The 19,344-nt window shown below is 41.6% G+C and overlaps 1 protein-coding gene across 4 annotated transcripts in view; it reads right to left on the reverse strand.

Moving 5' to 3' along the window:
• The window catches only part of PAK1 (p21 (RAC1) activated kinase 1), a 196,524-nt gene that overhangs the window by 88,534 nt on the left and 88,646 nt on the right, over positions 1-19,344 (reverse strand). For 2 of the 4 annotated variants that reach the window (XM_051850720.3, XM_051850738.3), the window contains exon 2: positions 6,898-7,105. In XM_051850720.3, the coding sequence (XP_051706680.1) occupies positions 6,898-7,087 (190 nt within the window). In that variant the 5' untranslated portion in view covers positions 7,088-7,105. Of the gene's footprint in view, positions 1-6,897; positions 7,109-19,344 lie in introns of all 4 variants that reach the window. The other 2 variants (XM_051850728.3, XM_051850733.3) reach the window with 1 other exon arrangement.

Here is a 19,344-nt window from a genome sequence, read left to right on the forward strand (position 1 = left end):
TCTTTGAACACAAGACTGTGTCTTTGGTTCTCAATGTTTGAAAGCTCTATTTCAGGCAGGAATTTTTTTTTTCAAACCAAAAACACTTCACAGAATATTTTCATCACTATAAAAAAGAAACTCCACACCTCTTAGCCTAATCCCATCTGTCTTTGATCATCTGCAGCCCTAGGTAATAACTAAACTACTTTTTGTATGTGGATTTACCTACATTTTGGGATTTTATGTAAATAGAATTATAAAATAAATTATCCTTTGGGACTGGCATCTTTCATTTACCAATGTCTTCCAAGTTCATACCTGTATTGTAGCATGGATCAGAATTGCATTTATTTTTGCTACCAAATAATATTTCATTGTATAAATATACCAATTTTATTTATCCATTCATCAGTTGTTACTTGCATTGTTTCCACTTTTTGGTTACTAGCTATAATGCTACTATAAACATTCATGTGTGAGTATTTTGTGAACACATTTTCATTCACTCTCAGTAGAGCTACATGGTTATATGGCAACTCTATATTTAACCTACTGAGGTGCCACACTGTTTCCCATAGTGGCTCCACCATTTTACATTCCTACAAGCAATTGTAAAGGTTCTAATTTCTCCATGTCCTCATCAACATTTGTTATTATCTTTCTTTTTTAACTATAGCCAACCTAGTGGAGTGAAATAGGAACTCATTTTGTGTCGCTCCCCCTCTTCGTGGAGGAACGACACTAAGCCCTGCCTAGGCTTCATATCCGAGTCACGGCACCATTATGTCGCTCCCCCTCTTCGTGGAGGAACGACACAGGACCCTGTGCTGTTCTTTCGTCTGCTCGGCCCTCCCCGGGTTTGCTGCTGGTTCTTCCCGGGTTGGCTACTATCCCTTCCACCTCCGTGGAAGGGCAGTTCCCCCTGGCCACATTCCCCACTTCCGCAGGGGAGCGGCACACTGCCGGCCGGCTCTTCTCGGGGGCTGCACAGGTGTTCCTTCAACTAGATGTTCCCCTTAGATGTTCCCTCGTGCATGCTGTCTCTCTCCTCCTTTATAGTCCTCCTCCGCCAATCCCAACTCGGCTGCCCACACGCCGAGTACGCTGCTCTCCTCCAATCAGGAGCAAGTCCTACAGTTTATTGGTTGAACTGGAGGCAGCTGTGCGGAAGCTGTTTACTTCTCTCCCAGCGCCATACTGTGGGAGAGCAGATGCATAGAATAAGTCTTAATTCCAGTAACTCAGTCTAGTCCGGGTTTGCTCCCCACAATTTTGGTTTTGATTTGTATTTCTTTGATAGCTAATGATTTTGAACATCTTTTTGTTACCAACCCAAAGTGAGTTCCTTTCTTGGTGGGTGGAAATGAAATCTTTCACCAGAGGCAACTGTAACACAAAGTGTTTTTTATTAGTAACAAATAATGAGACTTTGGAGAACTGCTGCTTCCTGAACAAAGGAAAGAAGGTACCTCTTATTTTGGGTGACGAATGAATATTCAAAAGGAACGTTTTGTGATTACATGTAGAAGCTTACATTTTTGCAATTTGGAAACATGATTGCATATGCATTGCATGTTATGGTAATGAACCGTAAGCTCCTCTTGGGTGGAGATCTTAGCATTAAAGTTAAGCAAAAGGTGGTTTTCGAATACTTTTGGCTAGCCGTTGCAGGCCTCATTCTTGTGGTAGGGTTCAGATCAGAGTAGGGTGACTGACTGGTGATTGCATCTCTCCCTGGAAATATAACTGAAAATAACAAAAGACAACAAGTGCATTGGAAGCTTTACTACTTTGAAGTAGGACTAAGACAAGACAAAGACTCACTCCTACTCTGTTCAAGGCATTAGCCAGTGACATTTTCATGTGCTTATTGGAATTTACATATCTGCTTTTCAGGATGCACATTAAGATCCTTTCCCTGCTTTTCAAATTAGTTATTTCTTTTTTTTTTTTTTTTTTGTAGGAACTGGTATTTATTTTCCATCACCCTCCTTTCCATTTTGCTTCAGAGACTGTGAAGAACAGCTTAAGACCACTCAGTGGTTGTTCCTACCCATTCAGTGGCCTGAGCAGTGGGAGCTGCAGGCCAGTCTTCAGTGGCAGGCCGAGCACTCCAGTATTCAGTAGGGAACTGCTGAATAGGCACATGGGGCACTTGCATGCCTTCAGACCAATCTGCAGCCTCAGTTTGAGTAGCAGTGAACTCAGGAGCTGGGGCCATCCATTCACCCTGAAATCCCTCCTTGGTCACAGCTTTTTCAGCAGTGTCCTGATCTTCCTTTTCAATCTCTGCAGGATCTCTATAGAAGCAGAGATCAGGCGTGACCTCGCATGGGAGTGCACAGGAGTTGGTACCACACATGTGCAGAACCTCTTGGGCCAGCATCCACCACATCAGAACCACTGAGTGGGCTCCCTTGCTGTTGCTTGGGATGGCAATGTCCTCAGAGCACAGAGAGTCTGTGTTTCACAGAGCAATGGTAGGCAAGTTCACTTAAGATGCTTCTCTGAGAGGAGGGTGGGCAGCCCTGGGACCAGTAACCACCAGAAGCTGTGGTTTCTGGAAGGCTTCCTAGATCTGGTTAGTGAAGGTTCCAGGTGTGGAGCAGACTGCAATTGGAGAGGCTCCAGTGGCAGCAGCAAACTTCAGCACAGCCCTGTGGCCAGTGTTCCCGGAGGTGACACGGACATCAAATCAAAAACCAAAATGAGCAGGGTTTTCAAGGCAACAATGGCACAAGTAGCCAAAAAAAGCTGCTCCCAGGTCCTTTTCAGATTGATGATGTAGATGCCACCACTTTTCCTTCTGCAGATGTACTGCTCTATTTGTTCCTCCTTCCTGTGTTCCCTATTTAGTTAATGATACTATCATTTACCATCTCCTCTAGTTAACAAGGGTACTGTGGGGAGCAACTCGGACTAGACTAAGTTACTGGAATTAAGACTTATTCTATGCATCTGCTCTCCCACAATATGGCGCTGAGAAGGGAGTAGCAGCTTCTACGCAGCTGCCTCTCGCCAATTTGATTGACTGAGCTGCAGGAGCTGATCTTGCTCCTGATTGGAGGAGAGCAGCGCGCTCAGCGTGTGGGTAGCAGAGTTGGGATTGGTGGAAGAGGACTATAAAGGAGGAGAGAGACAACATGCACCAGGAACATCTAAGGGGAACATCTATCTGAAGGAACACTTGTGCAGCCCCCAAGAGAGCCGGCCGGCGGTGTGCCGCTCCCCCGCGGAAGTGGGGAAAAGTGGCAGGGGGAACCGCCCTTCCACGGAGGTGGAAGGGACGGTAGCCAACCCGGGAAGAACCAGCAGCAAACCCGGGGAGGGCCAAGCAGACAAAAGAACAGCGCAGGGTCCTGTGTCGTTCCTCCACGAAGAGGGGGAACGACAGATACTTCAAAAAGTCCATGGAAAAAGGGTGGTGTCACCTAGGTGGCTTCCTGCTGCAAGGAACTTGAGGTCATCCTCCTCCTTCATTTGTAGGACATCAAGGGCTCCAGACATTGTGACAGCTTCCCTTTAAGTTATGCAGGGAATCAAGAACAATGCCGAATGGACTGACCCCTCGCTGGGTGGCCAAAAAGCATTACCTGCCTTTTCGATTATTGAGTTGTAACAATTCTTATATATTTTAGATATGAGTCTCTTAGAAGATACATAATTTAGGGAAATTCTTTTCCCTTTGTGAATTACCTTTTTACTTTCTTGATGGTGTCCTTTGAAATATAAAAAAAAATTATTTTAAAGATTTATTTATTTGAAAGATGACAGAGGGAGAAGACACAGACAGAGATTGTCCACTTGCTGGTTCACTCCCCAAATAGCTCCAACAACCAAGCTGAAGCCAGAAGCCAGGAACCCATCCTGGTCTCCCACAAGGGTGGCTTGGGCCCAAATACTTAGGCTACCATTCACTGTCTTTCAAGGCACAGCACTCTCACATGAGATGCCAGAATCCCAAAGCAGCAACTTAACCTGCTGCACCACAAAGCCAGCTTTGACACATGGAATTTAAAAATTCTGTTGATGACTATTGGTCAGGAATCTTATTATCTTTGCTAATTTTAATCAGCAATAATATTTAAACTTGTTAATTTAGAAAGTCTTCTTTTATTACATGTAGAACCTTGGGATACAGTCTTATTTATGGAGAGCAAAACCACTAGTCAATAAAAGTACAACAAACACACACCTAAACTAATAAATAAAAAAGAGGCAAGTAACATTGCCTGTATCTTAGCTGCTGTACCTAGGAAGTTGGCAACTACTATAAAAATGAATTTGCCAAGAAATCAAAGGTAAGCATCTTATCCAAATCTGTTCTATCAAGCCCCCAAAAGCCCATAAAGATGGTGGAACACTGGTTGCAAGTCTCAACAGTTCTTCTTTCAGGTATTCAACAGCATTTACCATATATGAAATCTGCCTATTAGACATCTCTGTATAAAGAGACCTCAAAGGCAATGTGTCTAAATTTATCTTTTCAACTCAAATGAAATGCTATTTGAAGTCATCATCTTCCGTGCTTTCCAACCACTAATCCTCCTATTTGTTCCTCCTTCCTGTGTTCCCTATTTAGTTAATGATACTATAATTTACCATCTCCTCTAGTTATACAAAGGTACTTCAAAAAGTCCATGGAAAAATGAAATTGAAAGACAAATTCATTTTGGTGCAAAATTTTTGAAATCCATGCATAGTACATGGATACATATACATATACATCATAATACACATTTCCCATGAACTTTTTGGAAGATCCTTCATACACATAGATTTCAAATTTTTTGCACCAAAATAAACTCATCTTTTAATTCCATATTCCTTAAACTTTCTAAAGTACCCTCTTATTTTCCTATAACCTGAGATAGCTTTTGCAATTCATCACTGTGCTTGTTATAATTGTTTCAGAATCTCAGTTCTGATTTTATTATGTTATCTGCTAGCTATGCTCCTAGCTTCTATTCATTAAGAAAGGCGTAAAGAGAAAAATAACTCACACTTCCACACCTTCTGTGTGGAAGGTACCATACTGAGAAAATTTGCATGTAATATTCACAACCTCCCTATAAAATATCTCAATTCTAAAGAGGAGAATCTACAGGTCAAAGGGGTTAACTGACAAGACAAGGTCACAGAGCTGGTTAAGCAGTGAACCAGGTCCATCTGAATTAGAAGTTCAAGGTAGAAAGCCAATTTCTATAAATTCTAGAAATCCACAAAACAGGACCCTGAAAGAGCAGAAAACTAGTTCAGATCAATAGCCACTTACTGTAACATCTTTGAGGTCCAACAAAAGCAACTGATCCATGTGGACATCCAGCCTTCTATTTCACTAAGCTGTCTAGGCAATTATACTGACTCTTTAGATGCACTTGTTTTTGTTTTTAAGATTTATTTATTTATTTGAAAGGCAGAGTTACAGAGAGGCAGAGGCAGAGAGAGAAGTCTTCCATCCACTGGTTCACTCTGCAAATGGTCGTAACGGCCAGAGCTGGGCTGATCTGACACCAGGAGCCAGGAGCTATCTCTGGGTCTCCAACATGGACACAGGGGCCCAAGGACTTTGGCCATCTCCCCTGTTTTCCAAGGCCATAGCAGAGAGCTGGATCAGAAGTGGAGCAGCTAGGACTTGAACCAGTGCCCATGAGATGCCAGCACCGCAGGCAGCAGCTTCACCTGCTATACCACAGCCCGATCCTAGATGCACTTTTAAAAATCCAAATTACTCTCCTAAAAAGGAAATAAGGCTGCCTAGTATGACTTAGAATGAACTCATGTTGAGTACTCTCTGCTTCCTTTTCTCAGCCATCTCTTGACACTCTTACTAATATTAAATTCCAGGCCGGCGCCGCGGCTCACTAGGCTAATCCTCCGCCTAGCGGCGCCGGCACACCAGGTTCTAGTCCCGGTTGGGGTGCCGGATTCTGTCCCGGTTGCCCCTCTTCCAGGCCAGCTCTCTGCTGTGGCCAGGGAGTGCAGTGGAGGATGGCCCAGGTGCTTGGGCCCTGCACCCCATGGGAGACCAGGAAAAGCACCTGGCTCCTGGCTCCTGCCTTCGGATCAGCGCGCCGGCCGCAGCGCGCCGGCCGCGGCGGCCATTGGAGGGTGAACCAACGGCAAAAGGAAGACCTTTCTCTCTGTCTCTACCTCTCTCACTGTCCACTCTGCCTGTCAAAAAAAAAAAAAAAAAAAAAAATTAAATTCCCAAATTTGGGTGTGGGTCCAGGGGATTTGGATAAAGAAGAGGCAATTAAGAATTTGGAAAGAAGATATTCCAAGTGAAACTAATAAAACTTTCAGGGCCAGAGTTGTGGCATAGTGAGTTAAACCCTGCCTGCAGCATTGGCATTCAAGTCCTGGCTGCTCCACTTCTGATCCAGCTCCCTGCTAATGCACCTGGGAAAGCAGCAGCAGATGACCCAAGGCATTGGGACCCTGCACCCATGTAGGAGACCCAGAGGAAGCTCCTGGCTCCTGGCTTTGGCCTGATGCAGACCCAGCCACTGCAACCATTTGGGGAGTAAACCAGAGGATGAAGACCTCTCTGTCTCTTTCTCTGTAACTCTGCCTTTCAAATAAATATTTTAAAAAAAAAAAAACCTTCCAACTGAAGACATTTATTATATTTTGAGATTTTATAAACAGTTTAATAACTTACAAAATAAATAACTAAATGGCTTCAGATTGCTCCAAATCCGACAAGAGAGAAGTCTTAATTTTTGCTCATATCTAATTAACAGAGTACAAAAAGGGGTCTATTTCCACTTTGCTTCAACCACTTAAAGAATGAAAGTAGAGAAATATTTAATAAAAAAAAATGGGTATTAAGGAAGGACAGATCTTTTATCCAGGTAACAAACAAAAAAATGTAATCATTCAAGGGATGAGAACGAAATGAAAAAACTGTACTTTTATCTCCAGGTAAGATGGATCGGTAAAAGCGGTCCTTCTTCTTCTTCTCCTCTGGGTTTGGGGGTAGAGGTTTGGAACCATGGTTCAGGGTTCCAGCATCTTTGCTGCCTGCTCCAATCATAGTGCTGGTGTTTCTCATCGGAGGGGCCGGGGGTTTGTCTTGAATGTCTAGGCCGTTATTTGACATTGTCACCACCAGCAACAGCTACTGGAATCAGAAAGAAAAACATTAACACTTATTATTTCTGAGCAAAAGAAAATACATGTTTAAAGTTTTAAAGAATCCAAATCATAAAGCCTTTCCTTCAAGACCAACGCAAGCACTTCCACCATATACCATGAATATTGCTGGTCTATTCAATTCACAATTTTCACAGATTTACACGCCTACTCTGTGCCAAGCACTGCTAAAAATTCACCAGGATCTTGCTTTTCTCTGCATTCCTGTATCTGAGACATTGGAGAACACAGAAAACCACCATGACATAATTGAAAATCAGAAATGCAGTCTACCAAAAACTAAGTGTGAATGCTGGTCTCACTTATTAGCTTTAGAGAGATTCTACAACCTCTTAGGTTCCATTTATTCATCTATATGAATATTCTAAAGAACTGCTGGGGCTGATGGTAGTATGCAGTGGGTTAAACCATTGCCCAAAATGCCAGTATCACATGCCAGTACCAGCTGCTCCACTTCTGATCCAACTCTCCACTAATACCTGCAGTAGAAGATGGCCTGAGAGCTTGGGCCCCTGCCACCCATGTGCAGGGCCCAGATGAACTTCAGGGCTACTGGCTCTGGCCTGGCCCGACTCAGGCCATTACAGCCATTTGGGGAGTGAACCAATGGATGAAAGATCTCTTTGTCTGTCTCTCCCTCTATCTCTATCACTCTGCCTTACAAATAAATAAATCTTCAAAATATCAGTATAAAATAAATATTTTTAAAACTGTGAACAACAGTCCACATACTGAGTTCTCTGTCAATGTCTAACTTTTTAACCTTAGACAAGTTATATTTTCTTTCTCTGGAATGGACTATATCAAGGGTCAGCAAAACTGTTTTGTAAATAGTTTTATCGGAACACAGCCATATTCATTCACTTATGTATTATCTACGATTTCTTTCACATTACACTGATAGACCTGAGCAATTACAACAAAGACTAAATGCCCACAAACCTAAAAATACTTACCATCTGGCCCTTTATAGAAAGTTTGCTGACTTCTGGAATATATCATCTTCTGCAGTATCTCCCTCCTCTAAAATTCTGCTTTGCTAGGTGACCAGCATCACGGTGCAGCAGGTTAGGCTGCTGCCTGTGACACCAGCATCCTGTCATCAGAGAGCTGGTTTGGGTCCCAGCTGCTTCACTTCTGATCCAGCTCTCTGCTAATGTGCTTAGGAAAGAAGCAGAAGATGCGAAGATGCCCAAAGTATTTAGGCCTCTGCTTCCCATGTGGAAGAATCAGATGGAGTTCCAGTTTCTTGGCTTTGGCCTGGCCCAACCCCAGTCATTGTGGTCATTTGGGGAGTGAACCGGCAGATGGAAGGCATTTGTTCGTCTGTCTATCTCTCTCTCTAACCACCTTTCAAATAAATACATAAGTCTTTTTTTTTTTTTAAGGTAATTAGAAGTTCTGCCTTGCTCTATACATATGGTGGTCAATGCAGTAACTATCCTGCTCCATATGGTATTCCATATATACTGACAATCTCCAATGCTTCTGGGAAACAGAATAAAATTTAGAAGGAGGGGAGCCCCTATCACATGCTACCAATAGTTTTAATAAAAACAGATGTTATTACAATAAAGTACATGTCCTAGACAATGGAAAGAATGTATTCAGAGTCATGAAGTTTCTCATTATTCTTTCATGCTACAGTAGAAATCATATCTTTAACCATGACTACATGGAATAAATATATGCTTCTTGGACTTAAAAACAACAGTGCTTTGGAGACAAACAGCTTAAAAACAAAAGCACCATAATCACCAACAGCTTTTTAGAAATATTGATGTCCTGGCTTGACCCCATAAATTTTCATTTTGTAGGGCCAGTTAAAAGCCAAAATGCTGTATTTTAAAAGTTAGTGATTCCATCCTGATGTCATACACATAAGAGTGTTAATTGTTACATTAACAACAGGAGTCACTGTGCACTAACTTCCCATGCAGGACGTCTGTCCTCAATGAGTTGCATTATGATAGTTAACTGTAAAACTTACTCTCAAACAGTTTTTTTGGGGTGTGTGTGTGTGTGTGTGTGCAAACTGTTGAAATCTTCACTTAGTATAGAGTTGGTCTTCTGTGTATAAAGTGAACTGAAAATGAATCTTAATGGAGAATAGAACTGGGAATGGGCGATGGAGGAGGTGGAGGGGTAAGAGGGCAGGTATGGTGGGAAGAATCACTATATTCCTAAAGTTGCACTTATGAAATTTGTATCCCTTAAATAAAAGGTTTCTTTGGGTAACAATTTTTAAAAAATGTTAGTGATTCCAACACCAGACAGATTTCAATATCACTGCTTTTAGATATTTATTACTATGAGCAAAATTGATAGTCTTTTTAAAAATTTATTTATTTATTTATTTGAGAGAGAAGGCGTTCTCATCCATCGGTTCACATCCTATACACCCACATTGGCTGGGGCTATGTCAGAGCCAAAGCTAGGAAATAGGAACTCAATCCAGGTTTCTCGTGGGGGTAGCAGACACCATGACTGCTGCTGCTTCAGGGTCTGCATTAGCAAGAAACTGTTGTCAGGAGTCAGAACCAGGCATGGAACTCTGATGCAAGTCTTAATTGGCATCTTAACAATTAGGTTAAAGGCCCAGTCTGTAACAATCTTTTTAACATGTTCTAATAAATCAGATGAACTGAGTGGTCCACCACATTTGGTTTTTTCCTCAATTTTTTTTCAGGTGCCATCAGTAATCTTAAAACACACATTTAAAACTTTTCATTAACATCCCCAAATAAAAGCTGAAGTTCTTTAGCTTGCTTTTAGAGGCTCTCTATTATTTGACCTAGCCCACTTAATCTCATTTTCCATCACTATCATTCCCTATAATTCCCTTTACACTCTACCTGTATCCAACTTCTCCAGCTTCTTCAAGTATACCATAGCTTTCATACTTCCATTCCTTTGCACGTGTTATTCTCTCTTCCCAGAATGCCAATTTCCTTACTCAAACTGTGAATACACTAATCCTACAAGGCTTAATTCAATTGTTACTTCTTTCATGAATTATTTTGGAAATGTTCTCATCTCTAAGTTTCCTCCTCCATGTTCCCAAAGCAATGGGTATATGTTCAAGTTATCATACTTATTTTTCTCATGCCAGCATGTTCCTCAAACATAGGACCCAATTTTGTCATCTTTGTAATCCAACAGTTCCTTATATATTATCTACCTCACAGTGGATTCAAGTATTTTAGTTAATAAAGTTGGCACAAGGATACTTTGCCTTTAAGTAGTTTAGTACAGATGAAATTCAAAATCCTTCACCATCTGACATTGACCTGCCTTACAAACTAAGTCACCACACCTAGACATAGACACAGCCTACATTCAAACTATACCTCAGATATCTCTGTTCCTCTGATATCAACCCCTCTCTCTATCTCCCCCCGCCCCCGCTCCATCTCACTCAATCTTCCTGTCATGGTGGTTTTTCCATTCTCCCTATCGTCCCCCCCTCTTTATTTTCAAGCTTACTCATTTATTTGAAAGGCAGACTTATAAAAAGAGAGGAAGAGACAGATCTTCCAGCCACTGGTTCACTCCCCAAATGGCTACAACACATAGTGCTAGGCCAGGCCAAATCCAGGTGCTTCACCTGAGTCTCCCACATGGGTGGCAGGGACCCAAGCATTTGTGCCATCTTCCAGGACTTTCTCAGGCACATCACAGGCAGCTGAATGGAAAGTGGAGCAGCTGGGCCTCAAATGAGATGCCAAAGTCACAGGCAATGGCTTAAACTGCTACATCACAGAGGCAACCCCACCCCACTAATTTGCAAATAATCATCCTAATCCTATCCTTTCCATTCCCGTCCCTTCCCTCTCTAGCTTATATTTGAGAGGCTCCCAACTGCTAGTTCACTCTACAGATGGCGGATGCAGGGCCAGAGCCAAGGACCAAGAATTCAATCCAGATCTACACAGGTGAAAGAAACCCTACTATCTGAACCATCACTGCTACCTCCCAAGGTCTGCATTAGCAGAGTTAAGAGCCAAAACCGGGTATGAAACACGGGCTCTCTGATGTAGGACAGAGGTGTCTTAATTGCTAAGATAAACATCTGCTCTCCCTACTCTTGGTTTAAAAAAAAAAAAATCAAGCAGGCAAGGACAATATTGTGAATCTAGATTAACTCTGGGTGGTGTGCTTTCTATCCATTTATTCTGGTTTCACTTTGTAGACTTACCTTTGCTCTCCCTCCCAGCCCCAATTCAAGTTCATCAGCTCTCCAAAGGAAGTTTCCACTGTCTCAGTTCTCAAGTGTACCTTCCCACTCCAGGCTGCCAATTCCAAAATTACACTTACTGCAGCCACCTGACACCCTAATCAAGCCCTTCCTAGCCTCCCAGGCCCTTCATCCAATAGCTTCATTGGACACAAACTCCCTTTTAGATCTACAGCCCAGGATTATGCCAAGAAAGGCTTTACCAACTTTCCTGATACAGGCCTTTCTTCACGTCTCAGTCCTTTTACTATGTTTGGAGAATTCTCAGAAGTAGGGCTTCACTTTCAAAGAGATTCCCAACTACATACAACCCAAAATCTGCTGAAATCTAATATTTGAATCCTTTTTAACTTTGGTGTAGCATATTTTTGAAAACCTCCTATGATAGAAAATCTATAATTTCAAGACAGCTTATTCTATCTTTGTTCACCTCATCTGAAGAGCTCTCATTTAGGGGCTGGCGCTGTGACATAGTGGTTTAAGCAACTGCTTGCAATGCCAGCATCCCATGTGTGCCGGTTTGAGTCCCAACTGCTCCACTTCCAATCCAGCTCCCTGTTAATAGCCTGGGAAAGCACTGGAAACTGGCCCAACTCTTCAGGTCCTTGCCACCAACAGGGAGACCCAGAAGAAGCTCTTGGCTCCTGCTTTCAGCCTGGCCCAGCCCTGGCCATTGCAGCCATTTGGAGAGTGAACCAACAGATGGAAAATCTGTCTCTCCTCTCTCTCTAACTCTGCCTTTCCAATTAATTAACTTAAAAAAGAGCTCTCACTTATATTAAATTCTACTGTATTGCAACCATTTTTTTACAGATTTACCTTCTCTTTACCCCACCACCAAAAACCAGACTTAGACAATCAACTCCTCTATGACAAAGTTCATGTTTTATGTATTTCTTGATCCCCAATACCAAGCTTAGTATAGAATAGGTAATAAAAAAAAAATCAATGGGCCGGCGCCATGGCTCACTAGGCTAATCCTCCACCTTGCACACCGGGTTCTAGTCCCGGTCGGGGCGCCGGATTCTATCCTGGTTGCCCCTCTTCCAGGCCAGCTCTCTGCTGTGGCCAGGGAGTGCAGTGGAGGTGGCCCAAGTACTTGGGCCCTGCACCCCATGGGAGACCAGGAGAAGTACCTGGCTCCTGCCATGGGATCAGCGCAGTGCGCTGGCCACAGTGCGCCGGCCGCGGCGGCCATTGGAGGGTGAACCAACGGCAAAGGAACACCTTTCTCTCTCTCTCTCTCTCTCTCACTGTCCACTCTGTAAAAAAAAAAAAAAAAAAAAAAAAAAAAAAGAATTAAGAAATAAAAGAATAAATGAGAAACAAATTAAAAAGTCCACCTTTTTGTCCTAAATCCTCTTAGAACTATTAGGAAAATTCTATTTTAGTTTTTCCCCAGACTGAACTTTAGATACCTGAAATACCTTTCTTTTTAAAGATTTACTTATTTACTTGAAAGTCAAAGTTATACAGCGAGAGAAGGAGAGGCACAGAGAGAGAGAGAGAGAGAGAGAGTCTTCTAATCAATTGGTTCACTCCACAGTTGGCCACAACAATACCCCTCGAATACGTTCTCTCAATGTTAAACATTTCCCGGATCTTCAATATATTCACAAAACACAACTTTGATTTTTCTTGATCACTGAGAGTCACTGCTCTACTTTCTAGTTTCCTTGCAGTCCCACAACCAATCCTTTCCTGTAGTTTAACAGATCTTCTTTTCTTTACATTCTTAGGTTCCCTCTTTGGTCATTTTGTTCATCTATACTCAGCACAATAAATAGCACAATTTAAGAACTGCAATTTTTTAAGCTTTGTTTACAAGAAAATAGACCCAAAACATCAATTCTGAGAGGAAATACACTCAATACTTAAACAAGGAGAACAAACACATCTTAAATCTTCTAACACTCTCTACAGATGAAAGGTTGGGGAAGATGAGAAACCAATGTCTTCTAACACACTGCAGTACAAAGCTAGGCCTGAAGCCAACATTCATGATAGCTCAGGTGGTACCCCCTTCCATCTACCTGGAAAACAGATACGAGACAAAGACAGCCTGACCACAATTTAACAATGGTCTCAAAGGCTCAAGAAGCCTAATAATCTATGAGCAATGAATTATACTGAGGTATTAATTATGAATCAACCGATGACTCTATAATAAATACACCAACACCACAAGGTTTCAAAAGTGCCACTACAAGGGCAATACATAAAATGATGGTTGGAATTAAAGTCAAGAGACACAAGTGTAAGTCCTAGCTCTGCTATTCCTTATTGAAATCCCAACATCTGTGAGATGTTATTTTATGTTTTTCTGCTGGTCAAAAGGCAACCAAGGAGGGAAAGTAAAGCCACTATATATAAGATAAGTTATATACTGAAAGAAAGTGAACTGCGGCCGGCGCCACAGCTCAATAGGCTAATCCTCCACCTCCGGCACCAGTACCCCGGGTTCTGGTCCCGGTCGGGGCACCGGATTCGTCCCGGTTGCCCCTCTTCCAGGCCAGCTCTCTGCTGTGGCCAGGGAGTGCAGTGGAGGATGGCCCAAGTCCTTGGGGCCTGCACCTGCATGGGAGACCAGGAGAAGCACCTGGCTCCTGGCTTCGGATCAGCGCAATGCGCCAGCCGCGGCAGCCATTGGAGGGTGAACCAATGGCAAAGGAAGACCTTTCTCTCTGTCTCTCTCTCTCTCACTGTCTACTTTGCCTGTCAAAAAAAAAAAAAAAAAAAAAAAAAAAAAGGAAAGAAAGAAAGAGAGAGAGAGAGAGAGAGAAAGAAAGAAAGAAAGAGAGAGAGAGAGAGAGAACCGGGACTTAGCAAAGGAGTATGCTCATTGACTACTTCTCTCCTCTTATCATCATGGTATAAAACAGAACCACAGTAACCAGAGATTTTAAGATACACATAATAACAAAGTCAGATGCAACTTTAGAGATCACCTAATCTGACTACCTCCCATATTACAGGTAAGGATATTAAGGTCCAAAGAGCAGGAGGAAATTAATTTGGCACAGCAATTTAAAAGTAAAGTAGAACCCTCTTTACATAGATAAAAATTTTACTCAACTTTTAGAGCAAAATTCAAAATCCTCTGCCAAGCAAAACTTTAAACTCTCTGCCAAAGAATTTTCTAACTATTCTGTTCTTAAGTTAAATCTAGCCCTTCTTTCTGACCTGGATTCAGTTACCTCTGATTTAGGTTTAGGTCAGTTCAATCTAGCCAACAGCAAATAGAAGTATACATTACCATGAGCTAAGCACTAGGAAACATAAGCGAAGTATTGCTCCACAAATCAAAAGAATACAGCATAACACAGGGATATGGGATTTAAAACATGTGGAAGTTATGCATATTTTTGGTGAATCTGCAGGTTTTTAAATTAAGCACAATTCAAATCAATTAACTTTTACTGAATAGTTACATGTAAGGTGCTAAGCTAGAAACCAAAAATAAACAAACAGGTAATAAATGTACAAACAAATAAATGAGTATTAAATGACCCAACCCTAGAGGCTCTTAGTGTAGCATGCAAGCAGCAGGATTTGGAAAACCACAATGTCAGGCTAACTGTGAACAGTGCTACAGAACATACAAATTCTGTCCAGACAAGGAAGAAGGAAAGACCAAACTGAATTGAGATAATCAACAAAATTTCACAAAAGAGAAGACAGTAAGAGTAACAGTTCAAAGAACAAATAGGTGACAGGTGTTGGTGTGGTACTTAAGAGTCACTTGGGATACTCACATCCCATATCAGAGAGCCTGGGTTTAAATTTGGCTCCCCTCTCAATTCCAGCTTCCTGCTAATGCATACCCTGGGAAGCAGCGGTGATGGTTTAAGTAGTTAGGCCTCTGCCACCAACATGGCTTTTAAAACACGAGTGCTGAAGTACTTACAGGGAAGTATAAAATACATGCAGTTTATTTTGAAATGCATTTAAAAATAAAATAGATTAATGGGTGAATATATGGGTGTGATATAATATACATGTCAATATATGTGTATAAAGGAGTCGATAAAGTACACTGCGCATTGCTTAACAAAGAGCCACATTCTGAGAAATACATCATTAAGTGATTTAATCAATGCACAAATATCATAGCACATACTCACACAAAACTAGATGGTTCAGGTAAATTACTTGACATGGTTTAATGAAACAATCAAAAGACACAATAAACACAATGTGTACAAAGGCTGCTGCTTATGCAATAAAGATAAAAAGTACAGTACAGTCAATACATAAACCAGTAAGATGGTCATTTATTATCATTGTCAGGTGCTATGTACTACACATAATAATATGTGCTATATTTGTATATTACTGGCAGCACAATAGGTTTGTTCATACCAGTATCACCATAAACATGCAATGCATTGCCCTATGATATTACATAGCTATGATATCATTAGGCAAAAGGAATTTTGCAGCTCCATTATAATGTCATGGGACTACCATCATATGTGATCCAAAATGTTACCCATTATGCTGTGCATAACTGTATGTGAAATGTTAATTGTAGTAGTATATAAATGGTGTGTACACAGGTAGTCACTATACAATCTTTTCAGTGTTTTAAATTTTTTCTAATATAATTTTGGGAGAAAAATCACTGATTCTTTAACTCTGCCCCCAGAGTCTCTGATTTAATTGGTATTGGATAGGTTCCATCACTTATATAATATCTAACTCAAAGAAAAGAAACAATAAATAATTGAATAATTTTAAATGATAAAATTGATGGCAAATGCATCTTAAGACTGCTGAAAAATGTACATGCGAGGGTACAGTGTGGCAGAATGCAGCATAAAGGACTAAAATGGGAAACTAAAAAAGTGAGACACAGCAGATCACAGTGGGCCTTTTATGTTCTGCACCATATACAGCACTAGTCAGAAAAACGGTCCTTTCTAAGCAGTTCTAGGCAATAAATGACCATACTAAAAATAAAAGATGACACTGTTGGCTAAAAAACTAGGCTGTCGGGTGATGACAATGAGAAAAGAGGTGCTGCCTGGAGGAGGAGACCAGCTGCTATCCATCTGCACAGGGACTCGGTGGCTCCCTAAGCTCACACCACAGGACCTGGAGATTATGACAGTACTGTAAAGTTCCTAAGATTAGCTGAAATTTTAAGAAAATTTCCTCCAGGGAATTTCCTGGCTAACCACTTCTAATCTTCACAACTAGGACTTTAGTCATCATTTGGGGTTCATATTTTAATAATAACTTTTATTATATTTTAATATATATAGATTATACCTGAGTTTATAGAAAAGGTGAAAATCTATATAATAGGTGTCATTTTTTTTCCTTCATTAACGCAAATATCACCTATTAGTGCCAGGCTAATGCTAGGTGCTGAGGATAAAAGAATGAGTAAGTCAAAGTCAAAAGAAGAAGCAGAGCTTCAGGAACACTGCCCATCACCCAGCATTACATAGTTAGTAGGCAGCAGAGGCAAAGACCTGAAGTGAGTTCTGTGTAATGACAGAATCATTAAACCACATTTCACTGTTGACTCTAGCAGCAAAGGCATGGGCTAGTAACCTCTAAAGCTCATATAACTTCTCAAGCCATTATTTAAAACTAAAAAGTGAAAGGAAGAAAAAAATAAAACCTACTCCACATACTAATCATATTTGTTAGTTCAAACAACCCAGAGCAGCTGCAACTGGTATGATCAACACTCAATGTAGAACTGAGGAGTACTGTATGCCCTTGGTGCCTGTTATGAGAATCTGATCTCGCTAATTAAACCATGCCAAGAGGTTTTCTTTGGCAGGAGACTGGAATGCTGCAGTCTTGAATTTGCTGAGGGATGTCATTCTAATTCGTGAAAGACACTCCCGCTATGTAGCCTCCAACCACTTGTTCTAGTTTAGAGTGTAGGGCAGCACATAGCAAAACTATAGGCTGTTTCTAGATTATTTTAAAAAAAAAAAAAAAAACTTCTATTTCTGATCTTCAGTTTCTCTTATATGAAATATAAATTAAGACTATTTTTTTTTTTTTTGACAGGCAGAGTGGACAGTGAGAGAGAGAGACAGAGAGAAAGGTCTTCCTTTGCCGTTGGTTCACCCTCCAATGGCCGCCGCGGCCGGCGCGCTGTGGCCGGCGCACCGCGCTGATCCGATGGCAGGAGCCAGGAGCAAGGTGCTTTTCCTGGTCTCCCATGGGGTGCAGGGCCCAAGCACCTGGGCCATCCTCCACTGCACTCCCTGGCCACAGCAGAGAGCTGGCCTGGAAGAGGGGCAACCGGGACAGAATCCGGCGCCCCAACCGGGACTAGAACCCGGTGTGCCGGCGCCGCTAGGCGGAGGATTAGCCTAGTGAGCCGCGGCGCCGGCCAATTAAGACTATTTCACAGAGTTATCATGAGAATTGAGGAGCATATATAAAAGCACCTAGCCTGGCACAAAACAGATGTTCAATAAACACTCCCTTCTGCCACCTACCAGTTTCACTTCTATTATTCCCTAAGCTTGTCACTCCAGGTTAGTATACCTTTATTTTCCTATCCTTGTCACACTGTTCTCTGTGTAAAACGTCCCAGCTTCTCTGCCAAGCAAACTCCTACTCATTCTGCAAGGCCCAACTTGACTTACTTCCTCTATGAAATCTTCAGAAGCCCCCTTACTTATAATTTTTCCCAAAATTTCATAGCCTTCTATTAAAGTACCCAACTTTACCAAGTTTAAACATTATTATTACTTTAATTTAATGTATTTATTTTCATTTGATTTAAAAGGTAGAGAAACAAAGAAAGATCTTCCATTTGCCAGCTCATTCTCCAAATGCCCAAAACAGACTCAGCTGGGCCAGACAACCATCAAGACCCCAGAACTCAATCCAGGTTGCTTCTATGCATAGCAGAGTACTTGAGCCATCACTTAACTGCTTTCCAAGGTGCAGATAAGTAGGAAGCTGGAATCAGAAGCTGAGCTGAAACTCAAACCCAGACTCTGATAAGGGGTGCAAAACATCATCTTAACCACTACACCAAACAAAATCTACCCTGCTAAGCCAAACACCCACTCCACAAAACAAATTCAATAGCATTTTATACATACTTCTATGCAGCAATTCCAAAATCTTATTCTATCAACTATAGTTCACTCTTGTCCTCACTGATCAGGCCATGAGCAACTCAAGGGACAAAAGTAAGTCTAATTAGTCCATGGCCTACCCAGCACAAACCTGGCACACAATGCGATTAGTGAAGCTCACTGATGAAGGCAGCTTGGTTTAGATAAGAAAACACAGGAGCTAGAAAGACCCTGAAGAATTAGTTCCAAACCTTAATGTTATGGGAACCTGAAACTCATAGGGGTCTGCAATTTACTTACAACCACCATGTGAAATAGTGATAAAGACATGGATAGTTTCTGATTATTCTGATTCTCTCAAAAATACTGGTTCTACACTAATTATAATTTGAGACAGAATGAGCAAAGGCTATATCTGGAAGGCTTCTGCTGATTAGAGGCAGCAGAGTGGTAGATAAAGGGCAGAGAGAATTGGAGAAAAAAAATTAAGCTCATTTAGGCTGGTCTGTACCTAACTACTAACACACACACATATACACACACGCACACGCACACACACACACATACCTATAAATCTTCCTCATTCCTATGGCTACTACTTCCATACAGTAACTGGAATTACTTGCAGAAACCAATACTTGTATGTCTGATAATCCTCTCCCTACCATCTTGAAAATTTCCTGACCTGTAGCCCCACTGGAGTTATCCCTAACAAATGAGGTAAAAAATCAAATTTGTTTCAAACCCCAGTCCTGCCACTGAATCTGCACTGAGAAAACTCAAGATCTGAGAGCTAGAAGGAACCACAAATGCCACCTGGCTCAACCTCCAGGAAACACTGGAATTTACTGTCTCTTAGGTGCTTGACCTTCCAGCCAATCCCTGGCCTGAACATATGCTGTGATT

This window comes from Oryctolagus cuniculus, chromosome 1 (assembly GCF_051225735.1).
Source record: "Oryctolagus cuniculus isolate XC-2025 breed Fujian yellow rabbit chromosome 1, ASM5122573v1, whole genome shotgun sequence".
Classification (NCBI taxonomy): Eukaryota; Metazoa; Chordata; class Mammalia; order Lagomorpha; family Leporidae; genus Oryctolagus; species Oryctolagus cuniculus.